Here is an 18,533-nt window from a genome sequence, read left to right as displayed (position 1 = left end):
TACTATTCTAACTTCATATACTGTTCACTCAGCTTAACTGGGCACTGTATTGCACTATATTATATTTAGCATAGTAGTAATTATCTAAATTTCATTACCCTGCCGAACTTCAAAGTTTGGATTTTTCTGGAGATTCCATCTCTCATTTTGAGACTGCTGATAGGTGCCACACTTGCCTCTTTTCAGATGAAGTAATAAAATTGTCAACTACACTCGTTATAACCAGCAGAACATTGAAATCTGCTGTCCAGAGCCTTGATTCTAAGCTAAACAGCTCTGTGCTTTAGATAAACACTGATATCTACACTTAAGGAAGCATTAATGTCCTTTAACAAGGTTGAGTTCTGCTGCAAATTATAGACTGGCCTCCTCTTTGATGATTGTCCATTTGTTGGGGGAAAAAACTTTTCCTTTATATTTTCAAGGATAGAGAAGTATACACAGTAGAAATATACATACAGCACTGCGGCTCTTCCCAGAACACTATTTGAAAGATGGAAGGAGTTTTTTGGTTAAAAACGAAGTGTGGCAGACAGTTAAATATGGACGTTATCAGCGAATAACAACACACAACCCCTCAATAAAGGTGTGTGACATCGAGGGAACAAAAGTACCAAAGAAAAGCCAATTATCAATGTTACAAATATTTTGTTTCTTTGCAGAATGGAAATTACAAAATTAGAGTTCAATATCCTAGAAACAGTCATCAGCTCCTAACTTATAAAGATCTTATGCATTTTATTTATAAATTATTGGTTCTGACTACGATCATTAAATATCATTTTGACATGCACAGCCACTGAGAAGTATGTCTTTTTAGGTCAGGAAATATTAAAACCAAATTCTAAAAAAAATCCTGTGTGATTTCTACCTGCAAGTCTAGCATTAATTACTTGTGTAGGCTGGATTTTCCTTCATGTCTTCTTGAACTGTTGCATTACTCTGGAATGGCATACAACACATCTTTTATGTGACTAGAGTCAAAATTTCAGGTTAAACCAACCAAATTAGATTCAACTCTGCAGCACCTGATTTCCTTATAAAAATCTATATTTTTGACTTTCATCAAATTATTTAATCATTCAGGAAAGAATTTACCAGATTAAAGTAATTCTAATTTCATATTAGGCATATCATGAACTGGAGAAATGCCCCCATGGAGCCTCTGTGGTGTGCTTATTTAATATTCACTTTTTCAGATTTCAGAAACAAATTTTCCAAAACCAAATGCTAGCTTTTGAGTATAGTTTTAATGTTAATTAAGTTGTGATTAATCTTTGACCCTCAAAATCAAAAGATGAAGGGCTACATAGCATGCTGTTGAAGACTGAAATGGTATATACAGTTCAGTCTGTAATGAACTCTAATGGCCTACAGGGTGTGCTGATCTCTATTGCCTTGACACCATGCAACCTATGGAAAGAAAACGCCAAGGTTACATTCATGAACTGATTCAGACTGAAGAGAGGTACATGGATGATTTGCAACTGGTTTTGGAGGTAAGGACTAACAGGCTTGAATATCTTTTGCTCAGCTTTCATAAAATGTAGGAGAGAGTGTAATGCTTCAATGTATTAGACCACCTCTGCTTTAGTTATTTTGTTTCTGCTTCCCTATGTGAAGTGAAGTGAAGTGTGATTCAAGTGGGACCGTATGAAATGTTTTCCAGATACCATTTTTAGTGGAAAGACTCCCCCACTTTTCTATAGTCTAGGACCAGAGGGCACAGCCTCAGAACACAAGGGCATCCCTTTGGAATATGTGGAATTCATTGTTACAGATGGCTGTGGAGGCCAAGTCATTGGATATATTTAAAGCTGAGGTTAATAGGTCCTTGATTAGTAAGGGCGCCAGAGGCAGAAGACAAGAGAATGGGGTTGAGAGAGATAATAAATCAACCACAATGTAATGGCGGAGCAAACTAAATGGGCCAAGTGGCCTAATTCTGCTTATGGTCCTATGGAATATAGCAAATTAGCACTCCAGTTCTCAATAGAGCACATCAGGAAGTATACACTGTTGGCTGGTGAAGCAGCATTTGTTAAAAGAGAAACAGTTAATATTTCAGGACTAGGACACTTTACCAGAATTGGGATCGAGAGAGTAAATAAGATCATCTTAATTTAATCTATAATTCCATTTATTTTATTCTTCCTAGTTGTGATAGGAGGTCTCAGACCTAAAGTATCAATTCTTCCTTATTCTACAGACAGCCTAACCTACTGAGTGGTTTCCAGTATTTTCCGGGTTTATTTTAGATGTACAGTATCTGTAGTTATTTTTAATTTTCATTCACTGTTAGGTGATGGAAGTCAAAAACAGAGAGTTCTCATGATAAAAAATCATTCATTAGACCAGGAGTTCCCAATCTTTTTTTATGCCATGGATTGAACAGCAGTTTAAACTGGGCTCTTTCAGTTTTAGGTTTTTATATTCTGCGTTTTCACCTGTCCTTTCTTATTGTCGTTTGCACGATTTGTCAGTTTTTTGCATTTGGGGGTTGGGGGGTTGGGGGGATAGGTGTTCTTGTTGCTGTTTGTATGATTTGGTTTTTTGTGCATGGTTGGGAAGGGTCGTTGTTTATCTTTGGAAGGCTTCCATGGTTTTCTTGTTTCGTGACTGTCTGGAGCAGACAAGTTTCAGAGTTCTATACTGTATATAAACTTTGATAATAAATGTACCTTGAACCTTAAACTTAGAACTATTAAGCAAGGGGTCGATGGGCCCCAGGTTGGGAACCTCTGCATGAGAGCAATTAAACAGAGAAATTAATTTGAAACTTTAATATCCTGTATTATAATTTTTTGAGCACCACACTGGACAATTGTCTTTTATGCAGATGCACAAAATGATTTAATTATGTCTTGAAATTACTTTTTTGGAGTAGAAAGGATGGCAGAAGTGGAATTTATTTTCTACAGAAAGCAATGAAGAATTGCAGGATGGAGTAAAATGTTGGAGGTTAAAGTCCTTTGCAGGCACACTTGAATTGTGTTGTGTTCCTACATAACACACAAAATGGTGGAGGAACTCAGCAGATCAGACACCATCAATGGAAATGAATAAACAGTCCGTTGTTTCAGGCTAAGACCCTTCATCAGTCTCGGCCTGAAACATCAACTGTTTATTGGCTTTTGTAGACGCTACTGAGTTCCTTCAGCATTTTGCGTGTTTTGCCTTGGATTTCCAGCCTCTGCAGATTTTCTCGTGTTTGTGTTCTTATGTATTTTATTTGTCAGGTTTTTGAGAAACCAATGGCAGAATCCAAGCTTCTGACAGAGTCTGAGCTGCGAACCATTTTCGTGAACTGGAAAGAACTCATCATGTCAAACACCAAGCTCTTGAAGTAAGTGTGTGTGTGTGTGTATGTATGTGTTTTAGGATAGCTTGCCTTCTAATGGTGGTATTCTTCACAGCATAGTTGCCACCATTTGGCTACTTACAAGCTCAATAGTCAGCAACCGCCACTGAGATTGTAAACAGAATGAAGTTTATTATCACTTCAGTTCCTAACGCTGCCAGTACGGAGTTTGTACGTCCTCCCTGTGACTGTGTCGGTTTCTTCCAGGTGCTCTGGTTTCCTCCCACGGTCAAAAGATGTACCGGTCGGTAGGTTAATTGGTCATTGTAAATTGTCCCGAGGTTAGGCTAGGATTATATCGAGGGTTGCTAGGCAGCATGGCTCGAAGGGCTGGAAGGCCTATTCCACGCTGTTTCTCAATAACTAACGAATGGTAACATATGAAGGAATATCGAGGAACGGGGGGACCTTAGTGTACATATTCAAAAAATCCCTTAGGGCAAACAACGCAGGTAGATATAAAAAAGGTATTAAAGATATTTGCTTTCATTAGCGGGGGGGACATAAAACACAAGAGCAGAAAAGGTACAACTTTATTAACTTTTGAAGCACATGGAGTATTCTATACAATTCTGGTCACTACACTTCACGATGAATGTGGTAGCAATAGAAAGAGTGCAAAAAGATTCACCAGAAAGTGGGAAGACTGGTCAAGAGCAGAACGTGGACCTGATCTCAAAATGCTGGATGTACTGAGAGAGATTCAAAGATCGTGGAGTTTAACCTCAACATGAGTTCAGCCATGTTGCAGAGTTGCATAGGAACATTCCTTCAGTCAATTCATAACAAGGCCAGCATCTATTGTCCATTCCTTCTTGCCCTTGAACCAAATGGCTCGCCAGGACACTTACGAGGTGAGCTAATGTGATCTCAGGTTACATGGGTCAGACCAAGTAAAGATTTCAGACTCTGACAGGGAGTGAAACAAATGTGGATGATTGTGGCATTCGAAATTTCAAGGCCACCAGTACTATAGTACTGTGCAAACGTCGTACGCACATACCAAGTGTGCCTAAGGGTTTGCACAGTACTGTAGTAATTTTATGTTTTGCACTGCACTGCTGTTGCAAAATCAGAACAAATTTCATGACATTTGTGAGAGATGATAAACCTGATTCTGATATGGGTTTCTGTTATGGACTGAGAGTGGGAAGGGGGCAGGGAGAGGGGAATCATGGTGGGGGGAAAAGGGGAAGGGAGTGAGAGAAACATTCTATAATGATTGATGAAACAATTGTCTGGAATCAAACAACCTTGCCTGGTGTCTCAGGGCTGAGTGTGTCTGTACCTGTGCCACCCCCGCCTGGGCACACCTACTCCCAGACCCCTCCTGCACCACTCCACCCTCACCATTCCCAGCATCCTTTAAATTGAATTGAATTGACTTTATTACTTACCTCCTTCATGTACATAAGGAGTAAAAATCTTTGTTATGTCTCTGTCTAAATGTGCGTTTAAAGTAATTTATAATCAATATTATGTACAACAGGATAGTCAATATAACATAGAGATACAGTTGCATCAGCATGAATTAAGCAGTCTGATGGCCCAGTGGAGGAAGCTGTCCCGGAGCCCGTTGGTCCTGGCTTTTATGCTGCGGTACCGTTTCCCGGATGGTAACAGCTGGAACAGCTTGTGGTTGGGGTGACTTGGGTCCCCAATGATCCTTCAGGCCCTTTTTACACACCTGTCTTTGTAAATGTCCTGAATAGTGGGAAGTTCACATCTACAGCTGCACTGGGCTGTCTGCAGCAGTCTCTGCAGAGTCCTGCAACTGAGGGAAGTACAGTTCCCATAACAGGCAGTGATGCAGCCAGTCAGGATGCTCTCAATTGTGCCCCTATCGAAAGTTCTTTGAATTTTGAGGTGAAAGAGGCGCTGTTGTGCCTTTTTCACCATACGGCCAATATGTACAGACCACGTGAGCTCCTCGGTAATGCTTATGCTGAGGAACTTAAAGCTGTTCACCCTCTCAACCCTAGACCCATTGATGTCAATAGGGGTTAGCCTGTCTCCATTCCTCCTGTAGTCCACAACCAGCTCCTTTGTTTTTGCGATATTGAGGGAGAGGTTGTTTTCTTGACAACACTGTGTCAGGGTGATGACTTCTTCTCTGTAGGCTGCCTCATTATTATTTGAGATTAGGCCAATCAGTGTGGTGTTGTCAGCAAATTTAATTAGCAGATTGGAGCTGTGGATGGTGATACAGAGAGTAAATGAGGGGGCTTAGTACACAGCCCTGAGGGGCACCTGTGTTGAGGGTCCTGGGGCAGAGATGAGGGAGCCCACTCTTACCACCAGCCAGCAATCTGACAGGAAGTCCAGGATCCAACTACAGAAGGCAGGGTGGAGACCGAGGTCTCTGAGCTTCTTGTTGAGCCTGGAGGGAATTATAGTGTTGAATGCTGAACTGTAGTCCAAGAACAGCATTCTCACATAAGCATCCCTCTTCTCCAGATGTGTAAGGATGGTGTGTAGAGCATCATCTAGCTATTGTGTCATCTGTCAGTCGGTTGGTAAGTGAACTGTAGGGAGTCCAGTGTGGGTGGCAGCATGCTGCAGATGTAATCCTTGACCAGCCTCTCAAAGCATTTGCGGTGAGTGCGACAGGATGCCAGTCGTTCTGACATGTTACCATGGTCTTTTTAGGACCAGAGATAATGGTGGATGTTTTGAAGCAGGAGGGCACCCTACACTGGAAGAGAGAAAGATTTAAAATGTCTGTAAACACACCTGTCAGTTGTGCCGCGCACACTCTGAGTACCCGCCCTGGGATGCCGTCCGGTCCCACGGCCTTGCAGCTGTCCACTCGCTGGAAACACCTGCGTACTTCAGCTCCCACCAGATTTGCAAACTTTCTCTCTGCTCCATGTTGATAAACGCAGTACTGTCCAAAAGTCTTAGGCACCCTAGCTATATACATGTGCCAGTAATCCTGATCCTTTTCCTTAATTGGATATATTTAAATTCCACAGATTTGAGCATCTCATGATCCACAAATTAGGCATATAAAAAACTTGTACAACATATTTCTGTTGTCAGTAAGAATTCAAGCTACTTCTGCATTTCTGAGATAGAAACTGACGAGGCAGTAGGTAAACCAGGTAAACTTTGTACTGTATTTCTGAAGCAGTATGTTTGCAAAGAACCTAGAAAACCAGGCCTTTGAATCAACTATGCATGAGCAGCTTTTAGCTTGAATTCCTCAAAATATTGTCACACAAGCACATTAGATTTATCTTTTGCAAATATCTTACTTTAGGGCTCTGCGTGTGAGGAAGAAGATTGTTGGGGAGAAAATGCCTGTGCAGATGATTGGAGATATCCTGACCACAGAACTGTCGCACATGCAGGCTTACATTCGGTTTTGTAGTTGCCAGCTGAATGGAGCATCTATACTTCAGCAGAAAACTGACGAAGAACCAGATTTTAAAGATTATCTAAAAGTAAGAAAGCTGCATTTTCATTTATTTCTTAAAAACGTTTCTGAGTAATTACTATCAATAAGTTTTGTACGTCTGTTCCTTCTGTCTTATCATTCAATAATAAGACATAAGGTTAAATTTTGATCAAGTCTAGGAGAGAATATAAATCCAGGGGTAATAGGTTTACTTTCCTGCTCAGAAAGGTGGACATCTGATGCACCTTCAAATCTGTTGGGGTTGTCTACTGTATCTGGTGCTCCTGATGCAGTCTCTTCTACATCGGTGAGAGCTTGCTGAAGATTGGGGGACCACTTTGTTGAGCGCCTTTGTTCCATCCACAAAAAGTAGGATTTCCCCATGGCCAACAATTTTAATTCCAATTCCAACATTTCAGTCCATGGCCCTCCTCTACTGCCACGATGAAACCACTCTCAAGCTGGAGGAGCAATACTTAACTCTTTCACCTCCAACCTGATGGCATGATCATCAGCTTCTCTAACTTGCAGTAAATGTTTCCCCCTCCCTCTTCCTCTTCCTTCCATTCCCCACTCTGGCTGTCCTCTCACCTTTCTTCTTTAACTGCCTATCACCTCCCGCAGTGCCCCTCCTTATTCCCTTTTTCCCATGGACACTCTCCTCTTTTATCAGATTCCTGACTCTCCAGCTCTTTACCTTTTCTACCTATCACTTCCCTGCTTCTTTCTTCCACTCCCACCCACCTGGCTTCACCTATCGCTTTCTAACTTGTACTCCTTCCATTCCCCTCTCCACCTTATTTTGGCTTCTTCCACATGACATAAGACCATACAACATAACAGCAGAATCTGGCAAGTCTGCCCTGACATTTCATCAGGACTAATCCATTTTCCCTCTCAATGCCATTCTCCTGCTTCTCCCTGGAACCTTTCATGGCCTGACTAATTCCTCGTGACCTGGATCAACACGTTGACGTGTGGAAGCTTGCACGCTTTAAGGACTCCATCAGGCAATGCCAACTCAGGTCCACCCTCATTGAAACGGCTGTGGACATGATGCCAGATAAAGATTGATTCAACCTTGGCTCCTGAATGGACAGACTTGCATTTGCCCCTCCCAGGCCATGCCATATGAAACAACAATAACTAATCAAAATCCTATCACCCTCTGCCTTAAAGGCACCCAGTTACCTGGCCTCCACAGCTGCCTGTGTGCAACAAATTTCACCAATGAAATTCTTCCTGCTCTCATAAATGGACGTCATTCTATTGTGAGGCTGTGCCCTCTGATCCTAAACTCCCCTGCTGTGGGAAACATTTTCTCCACATCCACTCTCTGTAGGCTGTTCAACATTTGATAGGATCCCCCTTCATTCTTCTAAACTCCAGCAAATAGAGGCCCGGAACCTTTCATGACTCCTTTTCATTCCTTGAATCATTCTTGTGAACCTCTCTGAGCCCTCTCCAATGTCAGCACATCCTATATTAGACGAGGAGCCCAAAACTGCTCACAATACTCTTAAGTCAGTCCTCACCAGTGCCAAATAATGCCTCAGCATTACATCCTTGCTTTTATGTTCTAGTCCTCTTCTCGAAATGAATGCTAACTTTGCATTTGCCTTCCTCACCACCGACTCAACCTGCAAATATACCTTCAAGGAAGACCTCCAAGTCCCCTTGCACCTCGAATTTTTGAATTTTCTCCCCATTTAGAAATTAGTGTATGCTTTTATTCCTTCTACCAAAGTGCATGACCATACACTTCCTGACTCTGTATTCTATCTGTCAGTTCTTCGTCCATTCTCCTAATCTAAGTCCTTCTGCAGCTTCTCTGCTTTCTCAACACTACCTTCTCTTCCAACAATCTTCATATGTCCACAAACTTGGCAACAAAGCTATCAATTCCATCAACCAAATCATTGACATAAAACTTAAAATGAATTGGTCCCAACACCGACCCCTGCAGAGTACCACCAGTCATCGGCAGTCAACCAGAAAAGGTTCTCTTTACTCCCACTCTTTTCCTCCTGCCAGTCAGCCCATCCTCTATCCATGCTATTATCGTTCCAGTAATACCAGGGGCTCTTGGTAAGCAGCCTTATGCTGGCATCTTGTCAAAGGCCTTCTGATAATCCAAGTATACAACATCCAGTGATTCTCCTTTATCTATCCTACTTGTTATTTCTTCAAATAATTCCAACAGATTTGTCAGGCAAGATTTTTCCTTAAGGAAACCATGCTGATTTTGGCCTACTTTATCAGATGCCTCCAAGTATCCTGAGACCTCATTCTTAACAATCAACTCCAATATCTTCCCCACCATTGAGCTCAGGCTAACTGGCCGATAATTTCCTTCCTTTTGCCTCTCTTCCTTCTTGAAGAGTGGACTGACATTTGCAATTTTCCAGTTCTCCAGAAACATATCTTGTGATTCTTGATGGATCATTACTACTGCCTCCACAATCTCTTCAACCACCTCAGAACTCTGGGGTGACTTATCTATCTTCAGACCTTCCAGCCTCCCAAGCACCTTTCCCTTAATAATAGTAACTACACTCATTTCTGCCTCCTGACATTCTAGAACTTCTGGCATTCTGCTAGTCTTCTACAGTGAAGATTCAAGCAAAATACTTAACTCGGTTCGTATGCTATTTCCTTGTCCCATATTGCTACCTCTCCAGCATCATTTTCCAGCTGTCTGATTTCTACTCTCACTTCTCTCTTTTACTCTTTTATATATCTGAAAAAACTTCTGGTATCTTTTTTGATATTATTGTTTAGCTTACCTTCATATTTCATCTTTTCCCTCCTTATGGCTTTTTTAAAAATTTGCCTTCTGTTGTTCTTTAAAAGCTTTGCAATCCTCTACCTTGACACTGATGTTTGCTCTATTAAATGCCCTCTCTTTTGTTATTGGATTTGACTTCCTTTGTCAGCCACGGTTGTGTTATCCTGCCTTTAAGCTACTATGATTTGGAAGAGGGGACTGAGTGTAGTGTAGCAAAATTTGCTGATGGCACTAAACTGAGTGTAAAAGCAAATTGTACAGAGGATGTGGAGAGTCTGCAGAGGGATATAGATAGGTTAAGTGAGTGAGCCAAGGTCTGGCAGATGGAATACAACATTGGTAAATGCGAGATCATCCACTTTGGAAGGAATAAAAGAAGAGCAGATTATTATTTAAATGGTGAAAGATTGCAGCATGCTGTTGTGCAGAGGGACTTGGGAGTGCTTGTTCATGAATCACAAAAAGTTGGCTTGCAGGTACAACAGGTTATTAAGAATGTTGGCCTTCAGTGCTGGAGGGATTAAATTCAAGAGCAGGGAGGTCATGCTGCAACTATACAGGGTACTGGTGAGGCCACACCTGGAGTACTGTGTGCAGTTCTGGTCTCCATACTTGAGGAAGGATATACTGGCTTTGGAGGCAGTGCAGAGGAGGTTCACCAGGTTGATTCCAGAGATGAAGGGGTTAACTTATGGGGAGAGATTGAGTCGCCTGGGACTATACTCTCTGGAATTCAGAAGGATGAGAGGGGATCTTATAGAAACATACAAAATTTTGAAAGGGATAGATAAGATAGAAGTAGGAAAGTTGTTTCCATTGGTAGGTGAGACTAAAATTAGGGGACATTGCTTCAAGATTCGGGGAGAATATTTAGGACAAAGATGAGGAGAAACTGTTTTTCCAAGAGAGTGGTGAATCTGTGGAATTCTCTGTCCAGGGAAGCAGTTGAGGCTTCTTCACAAAATATATTTAAGATACAGTTAGATTTTTACATAGTAGGGGAATTAAGGGTTATGGGGAAAAGGCAGGTAGATGGAGCTGAGTTTATGGACAGATCAGCCATGATCTTATTGAATGGTGGGGCAGGCTCGATGGGCCAGATGACCTACTCTTGTTTCTGCTCCTATTTCTTATGTTCTTATGTACTACTTCTTTGGGATGCATCTATCCTGTGCCTTCTGAATTGCTCCCAGAAACTCCAGCCATTGCTGTTCTGTCATCATCCCTGCTCATGTCCTTTCCTTTCCAGTTCTAATGAAGGGCCTTAGTCCAAAACATCAACTGTCTATTCATTTCCATAGATGCTGCCTGACCTGCTGAGTTCCTCCAGCATTTTGTGTGTGTTCCTGCAGTATTTTTTGATGCAATTGTTTGTTCTCCTGTTTGGTGTCCTAGTTGTAAAATGAAGGTCCTCAATTAAATTGCAGTTAAATCTGTTTCCCCTCTTAGTTTCCAGATCGATTTTTAAGGTATTGGGTTAGGGTTTCATTTATCAGGTTAGACCATAAATTATGGGAGCAGAGGTAGGCCATTTGGCCCATCAAGTCTGCTCCAGCATTTCATCATGGCTGATCTATTTCCCTTTCAGCCCGTCTCCTCCTTCTCTCTGTATTAATTCTCAGTTTCGCACAATGAAGGAATAGATGTTATTATGTTATCTTGAGAAATCAAGATGTTTCTTAGAGCATTTCTGACCAGTAGAATATGATAATATTTTCCAAGATAAAATTTTAAAACTTTGAAGTGTGAACTTTAAGCCAAGTGTAATAGATTTAAAAGCTGATTTAGGTTTAAGTGTTTTGATTTAATAAAAGTTAGTGTTCTAAAATAAACCATGAACTGTTATGCTGAGTAACATAAGAAGTGTACTGGAATACCAGCGGTTCAGCCTGCATATCTGAAGAGTGGAACAGATTTAATGTTTCAGTGATGCATTGTGATATGCTGTAGGTATACAATGTTGTTTTCATTTCAAACTTTCAGAATCTGCAGTTTTTTCTTAAATTTTCATCTATAGTGTTTTGGTTTGAGATAAACATATACAGAAAGGACTGTTCAGATATCAGGGTAAATCAGAAGGTGAGAAAGTTCATGACCATTGGGTGTTTCTTTAGTGTTTGCCACAAAAAGTAGGTTTGTTAGATGTGACCACAAGGCAAGTGGTCTGCAAATGTGAACCCTTTAGACCTTGAAAGCATGTAAATGAGTTGGAGATGACAGGAAGATTTAGTAGTTTCCCTTGTTCAAGAGTAGCATTTCTCTACAGCAGGATAACATCGTCATCAGATGGAAGCAGCCTGCAATTTATCCGCAACTATTTACAATCTTTGAAAAGCTATCTTATTGAATGTGATAATAAAGCACAATCATAGTTTTAGTGTAAGTATTAGTTTTTATTATCACTGGCATGTTTGGGCAGATGGCAACAGGTCTGAGATAGATGAGAAGCAATTGAAATGGAAAGGTACAGCCTTAAGAGTGGAAGCTCACGGACACCCTCACCGACTGAATAGAGGCTCACATTCAGAGAGTGTGCATTTGCAGAACACCTCCCAAGCATCACTCCCATGCCAGGTTTTAGCTCAGTAAAATTTCAGCAAATTGCTTCCAATGCATTAACTTCCTTCATTAAATATAAAGATTATACTATATAATGTTCAAAGATATGTTCGAAGTAAATTATCAAAGTATGTTTATGCTACCATACATATACTACCTTGTTGCAGGCACTTACAGGAAAAAAAAGTTCAATAGAATTTTACAAAATATCTATACGTTAACAGACAAAGTCTGACAAACAACTAATGAGCAGAAGAAGACAAGCAGCAGTACTGAGAACATGAGTTGTAAAGAATCCTCGAAAGTGAATCAATTCAGAACAGTAGTGCGTGAAGTTATCGACATCGTTCAGGAGCCTGATGGCTGTGGGGTAATAACTGTTCCTAAACCTGGTAGTGTGGGACCTAAGGCTTCCATTTATTTGTTTGTTCATTTATTGATTGAGATACAGTGCAGAATAGGCCCTTCCAGCCCCACGAGCTACACTGCCCACCTATCCCCCCAATTTAATCCTAGTCTAATCATGGGACAGTTTACAATGACCAATTAACCTGCCAATCTTTGGATTGTGGGAGGAAATCAGAGCACCAAGAGGAAACCTACATGGTCACGGGAAGAATGTACAGGCAGTGACAGGAATTGAACTCAGGTCAGTGGTACTGGAAAACCTTGTGCTGCCCCAATTTACCTCCTGCCCAGTGGTAGCGACAACACTTTCTTGTGAGGCACTCCTTGTAAGTGTGCGCAATGGTGCAGAAGGCTTTGCCCAAAGTTCTGTGTAATAAATTGTAACCTCCTCGCTTTTGTATTTATTGCCTTAGCAATGAATAGTAATGTTCTGTTCGTCTTTTCTTATGCCTTGGTGAAGTTGCACAGTAGCTTTTTGTGAATTATACATATAGGCACGCTGATCCCTCTGCATTTCATAGTCTGTAAGTCTCTCAAACTTTAGTTCATGTGCATTTTTATTCAGATCAAAAGCCTTCGAACTACAGGATTATCATGTATTGCACGATATTAGATCTAAAATATTCTGACCCTCAACATACTGACCTAGAAAACTATCGCATGTAAACAGCATGAATAAGTCCTCTATGCACTGATGAAATGATTTGCCCAACCAGCATGAAAATTAAATCCTCCAGAATTATTGTTCGCTGCTTTTTACTGATGTGTCTAGTTTTCTGTTTTATTCTGGGCCTTGTATTTCCTCTGCAGCCAAAATCTTGATGGAACAATGGGTATTTTCTTAACAAGCATTTCCCTTTTCAAGTTCTAATCAAAATCAATAATAAGCAAATGTAAAAGTAGGCCAGCAAGATTTAGATTTTTTTTTGTTTAAAAATTGTTATATCTATGTCATGTTATTGGCCATATGCAATATATTTACTTCACTAATTATTTTCAGTGACGGTTTCACATTTTTTGTCCACAGAAATTGGCTTCTGACCCTCGATGTAAAGGGATGCCTCTTTCCAGTTTCTTACTAAAGCCAATGCAGAGAATCACACGTTATCCACTTATTATTAAAAATGTAAGTGCAATTTTACTTGTGTTACTTGTAGTGCAGATTATAATGGGGAGTCATAAAGACATAGAAGAATCCCATTTGGTCCACGCTGCTTTCTGATAAGAACTCCAGTCAGTCCCATTCCCAATCCCATGATACCTCAAGATTATTTTTCCCATCCAGTTCAATTTGTTTTTAAAATTGTCGATTGTCTAAGTCCTATGCAACTCAAACATTTTTAAGATTTATTCAAAGAAGATTTATATTATGATACATGAAATATCATATAATAAATTAACATGTAAAAGACATTTTACATTAATTTTATTCCAAATGTATTGTTCAAGGGGGCCATTCCCACTGAAGCTTATTCTAACAAACTTCTCTGGAGAATTTTTATGAAAAGTTACTTCTGAAAAAAAAATTGTTCTTTTGCTGTATGGAGGACTTAACTTTCTAAGATATTAAGCAATAAAACTCGATGCAAGGCATGTTTGGAATAATCAATCTTCCCTTCTGTGATAAACTCAATGCTGCCAAAAAATAACAAATATGCAAATTACTGATTCATTTAAGGATGTCACACACAACTTTCAAAATGCACAAATACTGGCATATCCCATGTGTTTATTGAAGTAGCTGGTGGTCACCTCATGGACAGTGATTGATTTTAATGTTAAAATAACCTTAAATCTATACGTGTGACTGTTACTGATTCCAGTTATTGACGATTTAAATTGATTTGTATTTACAGTTTCCAACTTTGTGTATTTTGTTAAATTATTTTTAATAACTATATACCAGCTTTGCCAACCATTAAACCAAAAACAAAGTCCCAAAAGGAACCAAAAATAAAAGCTAAAAATGATTGAAGTCCTGGTAATCTGCCAGAGGATATTTACTAATATTTACTAGTTTTTGCACACAAAAATGAAATTTATTCGTATAAAGACCGTTTAACTATGATATCAGATATAATGCTATGCAATAATTATTTGCAGAATCTATGGTATCTTTTCACGTGAGTTAATATATTCACAGTGAACTCTGTAATCTTTACTAATTCTTACTGATAATTCATTTCATAACTGTAGATTTTGGAAAACACTCCAGAGGTCCACGCAGACCATAGCCATTTAAAGTTAGCATTGGACCGTGCAGAGGAGCTGTGCTCCCAAGTAAATGAAGGTGTGCGTGAGAAGGAAAACTCTGACCGCCTAGAATGGATTCAGTCACACGTTCAGTGTGATGGGCTAGCAGAGGTGAGATATTTGAGTTGGTCTAGTTTACAAATAAATTATACTGTCTCCTTCTTGATAAGCCGCTCGAAATTTGTGGTTATTTAGTATTATTGATAACGGGAAAATGCATTCATTTAAAATATTTTTCAGATTAATGAGAAAGGTGTGCTTCCAAGTAATTCCTATTGCAAAGTTCTGCACTTGAAATTATGTTTTAATGAACAAGAAGATTTGGTTCTTACCTGTTTATTATCCCAAAAACTACTTCGCCGCTGTGAGTGCAGCCCAGAAGGCTCCTGCACGCCTCAACTTCTGCTTTGCCCACAAAGATTTAGAAATGTCCAGTTATTTTGGCAATGTCTCTGATACCTAGCCTATCACTAGTTCTTTTGTATGTACCAGGATAATTTCAGATTACTGATATTCAATGTCTACAGTCTTGGAGCCATTCCTAACCTATGGACTTCATATAAGATTAAATGTCAGACAAGATCTCAGTAATGAAATTTACTATTTTATTGTTACTCCTGTTTAATATAACAAAGGAAGTGAATGCTAGAACCTATGATTAGACAGATCTGAAAAGTGTAGAGCACCCTGGAGAAAGAAGGGATAAGTTCACATTTCAGGTTCTGTGGTGGGCTTTTTTGATCTGTGATTTTTATAATTTCCTTAAATATATGTTTGGGTAAATCATTATTCGTGAATATTATTCTCATGTTCAATGGTCTGTATGGATTTGTTCATAGCAAAAATGATTAAGAATAGAGCCCATTCGGAATTTAACACCCAAGATATGAATTATTCACTCCCCTTTCCAACTGTTTTATCTCCACAATTTTCTATATGTCTTCAATGTTCAATGTTTGTAGAAATTTGTCCAAAATAATTATTTTATGATCAAATCAAAGCAGCCTTAGACAGAATTTAGTAAGAACAGTGGCACATCACTACTTCAGTTTTGTAGTCAAGTTTGCAGATGTGAATAAGGTTGAAAGGGTACAGAGAAAATTTACAAGCATATTGCGTGGTCTAGAGGACCTGAGTTATTAGGAAAGATTGAATAAGCTAGGATTTTATTCCTTGGAACAAGGGAAATTGAGAGGAGATTTGATAGAGGTATATAGAATTATGAGGGGTATAGATAGAATAAATGCAAGCAGGCTTTTTTCACTGAGGTTTGGTGAGACTACAACTAGATGTCATGGATTAAGGGTGAAAGGGTGAAAGGTTGAAAGGGGAAATTCTTCATGAGTATGTGGAATGAGTTGCCAGCACAAGTGGTGCATGAGAGTTCAATTTCAAGTTTAGATAGGTACACGGATAGTAGGGGTATGGTCCCCATGCAGGTCGATGGGAGTAAGCAGTTTAAATGGTTCAGCACAGACCAGATGGTCTGACGGGCCTGTTTCTGTGCTGTACTTTTCAATTACTCTGTATAGAAATTGCAGTTGTAACTTGGTAATCTAAGTCTGAAGCAAACACTTTGTCGGGGTTAAATTTTCAGTGTTAAATTTGATCTGTGGATTCTACCTGTGAAATCTAATTAAAATTCAAAGTAGATATCAGACTGCATTAAAAATTAATAGTGGCACATCCATTCCAACATAACACTTAAAAAGCCAAAAGGTTAAAGTTGATGAGATAAACATGAGTTCAACACAGATTTTAATAAGGGAGAAAAACCCAGTCAGTATTTAGGGATGGAACTCTTCCAGAGATTCTGCAGTGGATATGAAGAGGCACAGGGAGTGTTTTCCATTGATGTTAATGAAGGAGATCTGCTGTGATAGAGCTGGTTGTTTTACAAAGTCTGCCTTATTGCTGATTAATTTAAAGGAATATTAAAAATATTTCCAAAGCTTTTTTTAAATATTCTAATTGTTTATTTAAGATTCAGTTCAACATTTAAAAGTTTTTTTCAAAGTATTTTGTTTTAGTTCTTTTTATATTTCTGAATCTTTTTAAAAACTTTAATCTAAAATGAGTTAATAACTTTGCTTGTGAATGGGTGGTTGCCTTCAACTCAATTCTTTTTTTCCTTTGGATTTGTGGACAAGACTGGCTCTTGCAGTGACATCACATCATTATGTGCTGGAGAAAACATTCAGCCTTTTTTTCATGTTTCTGCTGGGGGAATTGTTAAATGTTCATTATCAGCAGCAGTGAGTAAATTTGGCTTGGTGACTGCAAAATCCAAGCAACTATTTTCCAGAAAAGTAGGTCTTATCTTTTATATGCGGCTATCACTTCAATTTTCAAAAATCTGTAAGGGCTACCACAAGTCAATTCCCACTGCTATCTTTGCAATCCTGTTCATTACACTTGGGATGGGAGGGGTGGGTGTCGGCAATTGCGCCAGCCTTTCTTCTGTATAGTTATATGAATAAACAGTAAACCTGTATGCAATGGACAATGCATTAATGCCTTGAACAAAAGGTCAAAAGAGGACAGCATTTAAAGATGGTATGAACAGGTTAAATCAATAGACGTTTTGATTTCTTTCTAGAGAGGGAGAGTGGTTGGGGAGATGGGTAAATCAGCTGATGATAAAATGTGTCAGACTAAAAGAGAAGTTCAATTTCGGACTCCTAAAAGTTAGATCTGGATATTTAAGTGGACTAAATATTTATTCTGTGGAGAGCTGCTGAACGATTCTGAATCTCAAATCTACTGTTTTGATTTACCTGTGATTTGTTAATTCATGATTATTTTTTGTATGTGCTTTCTTTGTAGCACGTTACTTTTAACTCCATAACAAATTGTTTGGGACCACGGAAGCTGCTGCACAGCGGAAAGCTTTACAAAACAAAGAGCAACAAAGAGTTATATGGCTTCCTTTTCAATGATTTCCTGCTGCTCACCTACATTGCAAAGCAGTCATTTATTTCATCGGGTTCTGAGAAACTATTCAGCTCGAAATGTAATTCACAGTTTAAAATGTACAAAACGGTAGGTGCAATACAACCAAAGTAACTTAAGAGTGAATATAGTATGCAAATTAGAATATAAGCAATGCTTATGTTTCCCATGCCCCTACATCATCTTCCCCTCCTCCCCCTTACCGTCCTGCAATCTTCCCTTTTTTCCCCAATAACATTGTCTCCAGGTATCTGGCCATCTCTTCACAACAACAATTTGCATTTGTCTTGTGCCTTTAGCATCGTGAAACACCCCAAAGCTCCAAGCGGTGCTATTAAACAAAATCAACACTGAGGCACATTAGGGACATTCATGCAGAAGACCAAATGTTTGGTCAACACATTGGGTTTAGAGCATCTCAGATGAGGGAAGGAATTGGAGAACTGGGGAGGTTTATGGAGGGAATTCCAAATCACAACCACAGGCAGGGGAGCAAATTTTATGGAGCTTTTAATAAATATATTGAATGTATTGGTTATGATAGTGTTTGTGAGAAAATTACTGGAAGGATCAAAGTGTGTTTAACTGTAACAACCTCTGGACAAGTAGCTGAATGCTTTACAATAGTCTTTTGTGTCTAGACATGCTCCTTATTTTCTTTTATTACTGTTTTCATTCAGTTGAACAATTCTGAGGGACCTTGCACATTTTCAGTCTCTAGAATGAGTGAGATGAGAGGGTTGTAAAATGAGGGTAGAAGCAAAAAGTAGTAAGGTGAAAAGTAAAAGTGGCAGCCCGGCAAATCCAGGGCA

General features: G+C 39.4%; 1 protein-coding gene across 9 annotated transcripts in view; it reads left to right on the top strand.

Annotated features, from left to right (window-relative positions):
* Window positions 1-18,533, top strand: part of LOC140194079 (intersectin-2-like) — a 229,096-nt gene that overhangs the window by 188,576 nt on the left and 21,987 nt on the right. For 7 of the 9 annotated variants that reach the window (XM_072251489.1, XM_072251493.1, XM_072251490.1 and 4 more), the window contains 6 exons: window positions 1,378-1,499; window positions 3,240-3,346; window positions 6,624-6,807; window positions 13,544-13,642; window positions 14,713-14,880; window positions 17,596-17,811. In XM_072251489.1, the coding sequence (XP_072107590.1) occupies window positions 1,378-1,499; window positions 3,240-3,346; window positions 6,624-6,807; window positions 13,544-13,642; window positions 14,713-14,880; window positions 17,596-17,811 (896 nt within the window). Of the gene's footprint in view, window positions 1-1,377; window positions 1,500-3,239; window positions 3,347-6,623; window positions 6,808-12,275; window positions 12,457-13,543; window positions 13,643-14,712; window positions 14,881-17,595; window positions 17,812-18,533 lie in introns of those variants that run through there. The other 2 variants (XM_072251491.1, XM_072251492.1) reach the window with 2 other exon arrangements.

The sequence above is a fragment of the Mobula birostris genome, chromosome 2 (genome assembly GCF_030028105.1).
Source record: "Mobula birostris isolate sMobBir1 chromosome 2, sMobBir1.hap1, whole genome shotgun sequence".
NCBI lineage: Eukaryota > Metazoa > Chordata > Chondrichthyes > Myliobatiformes > Myliobatidae > Mobula > Mobula birostris.
This window is presented reverse-complemented; position numbering and strand designations above follow the sequence as displayed.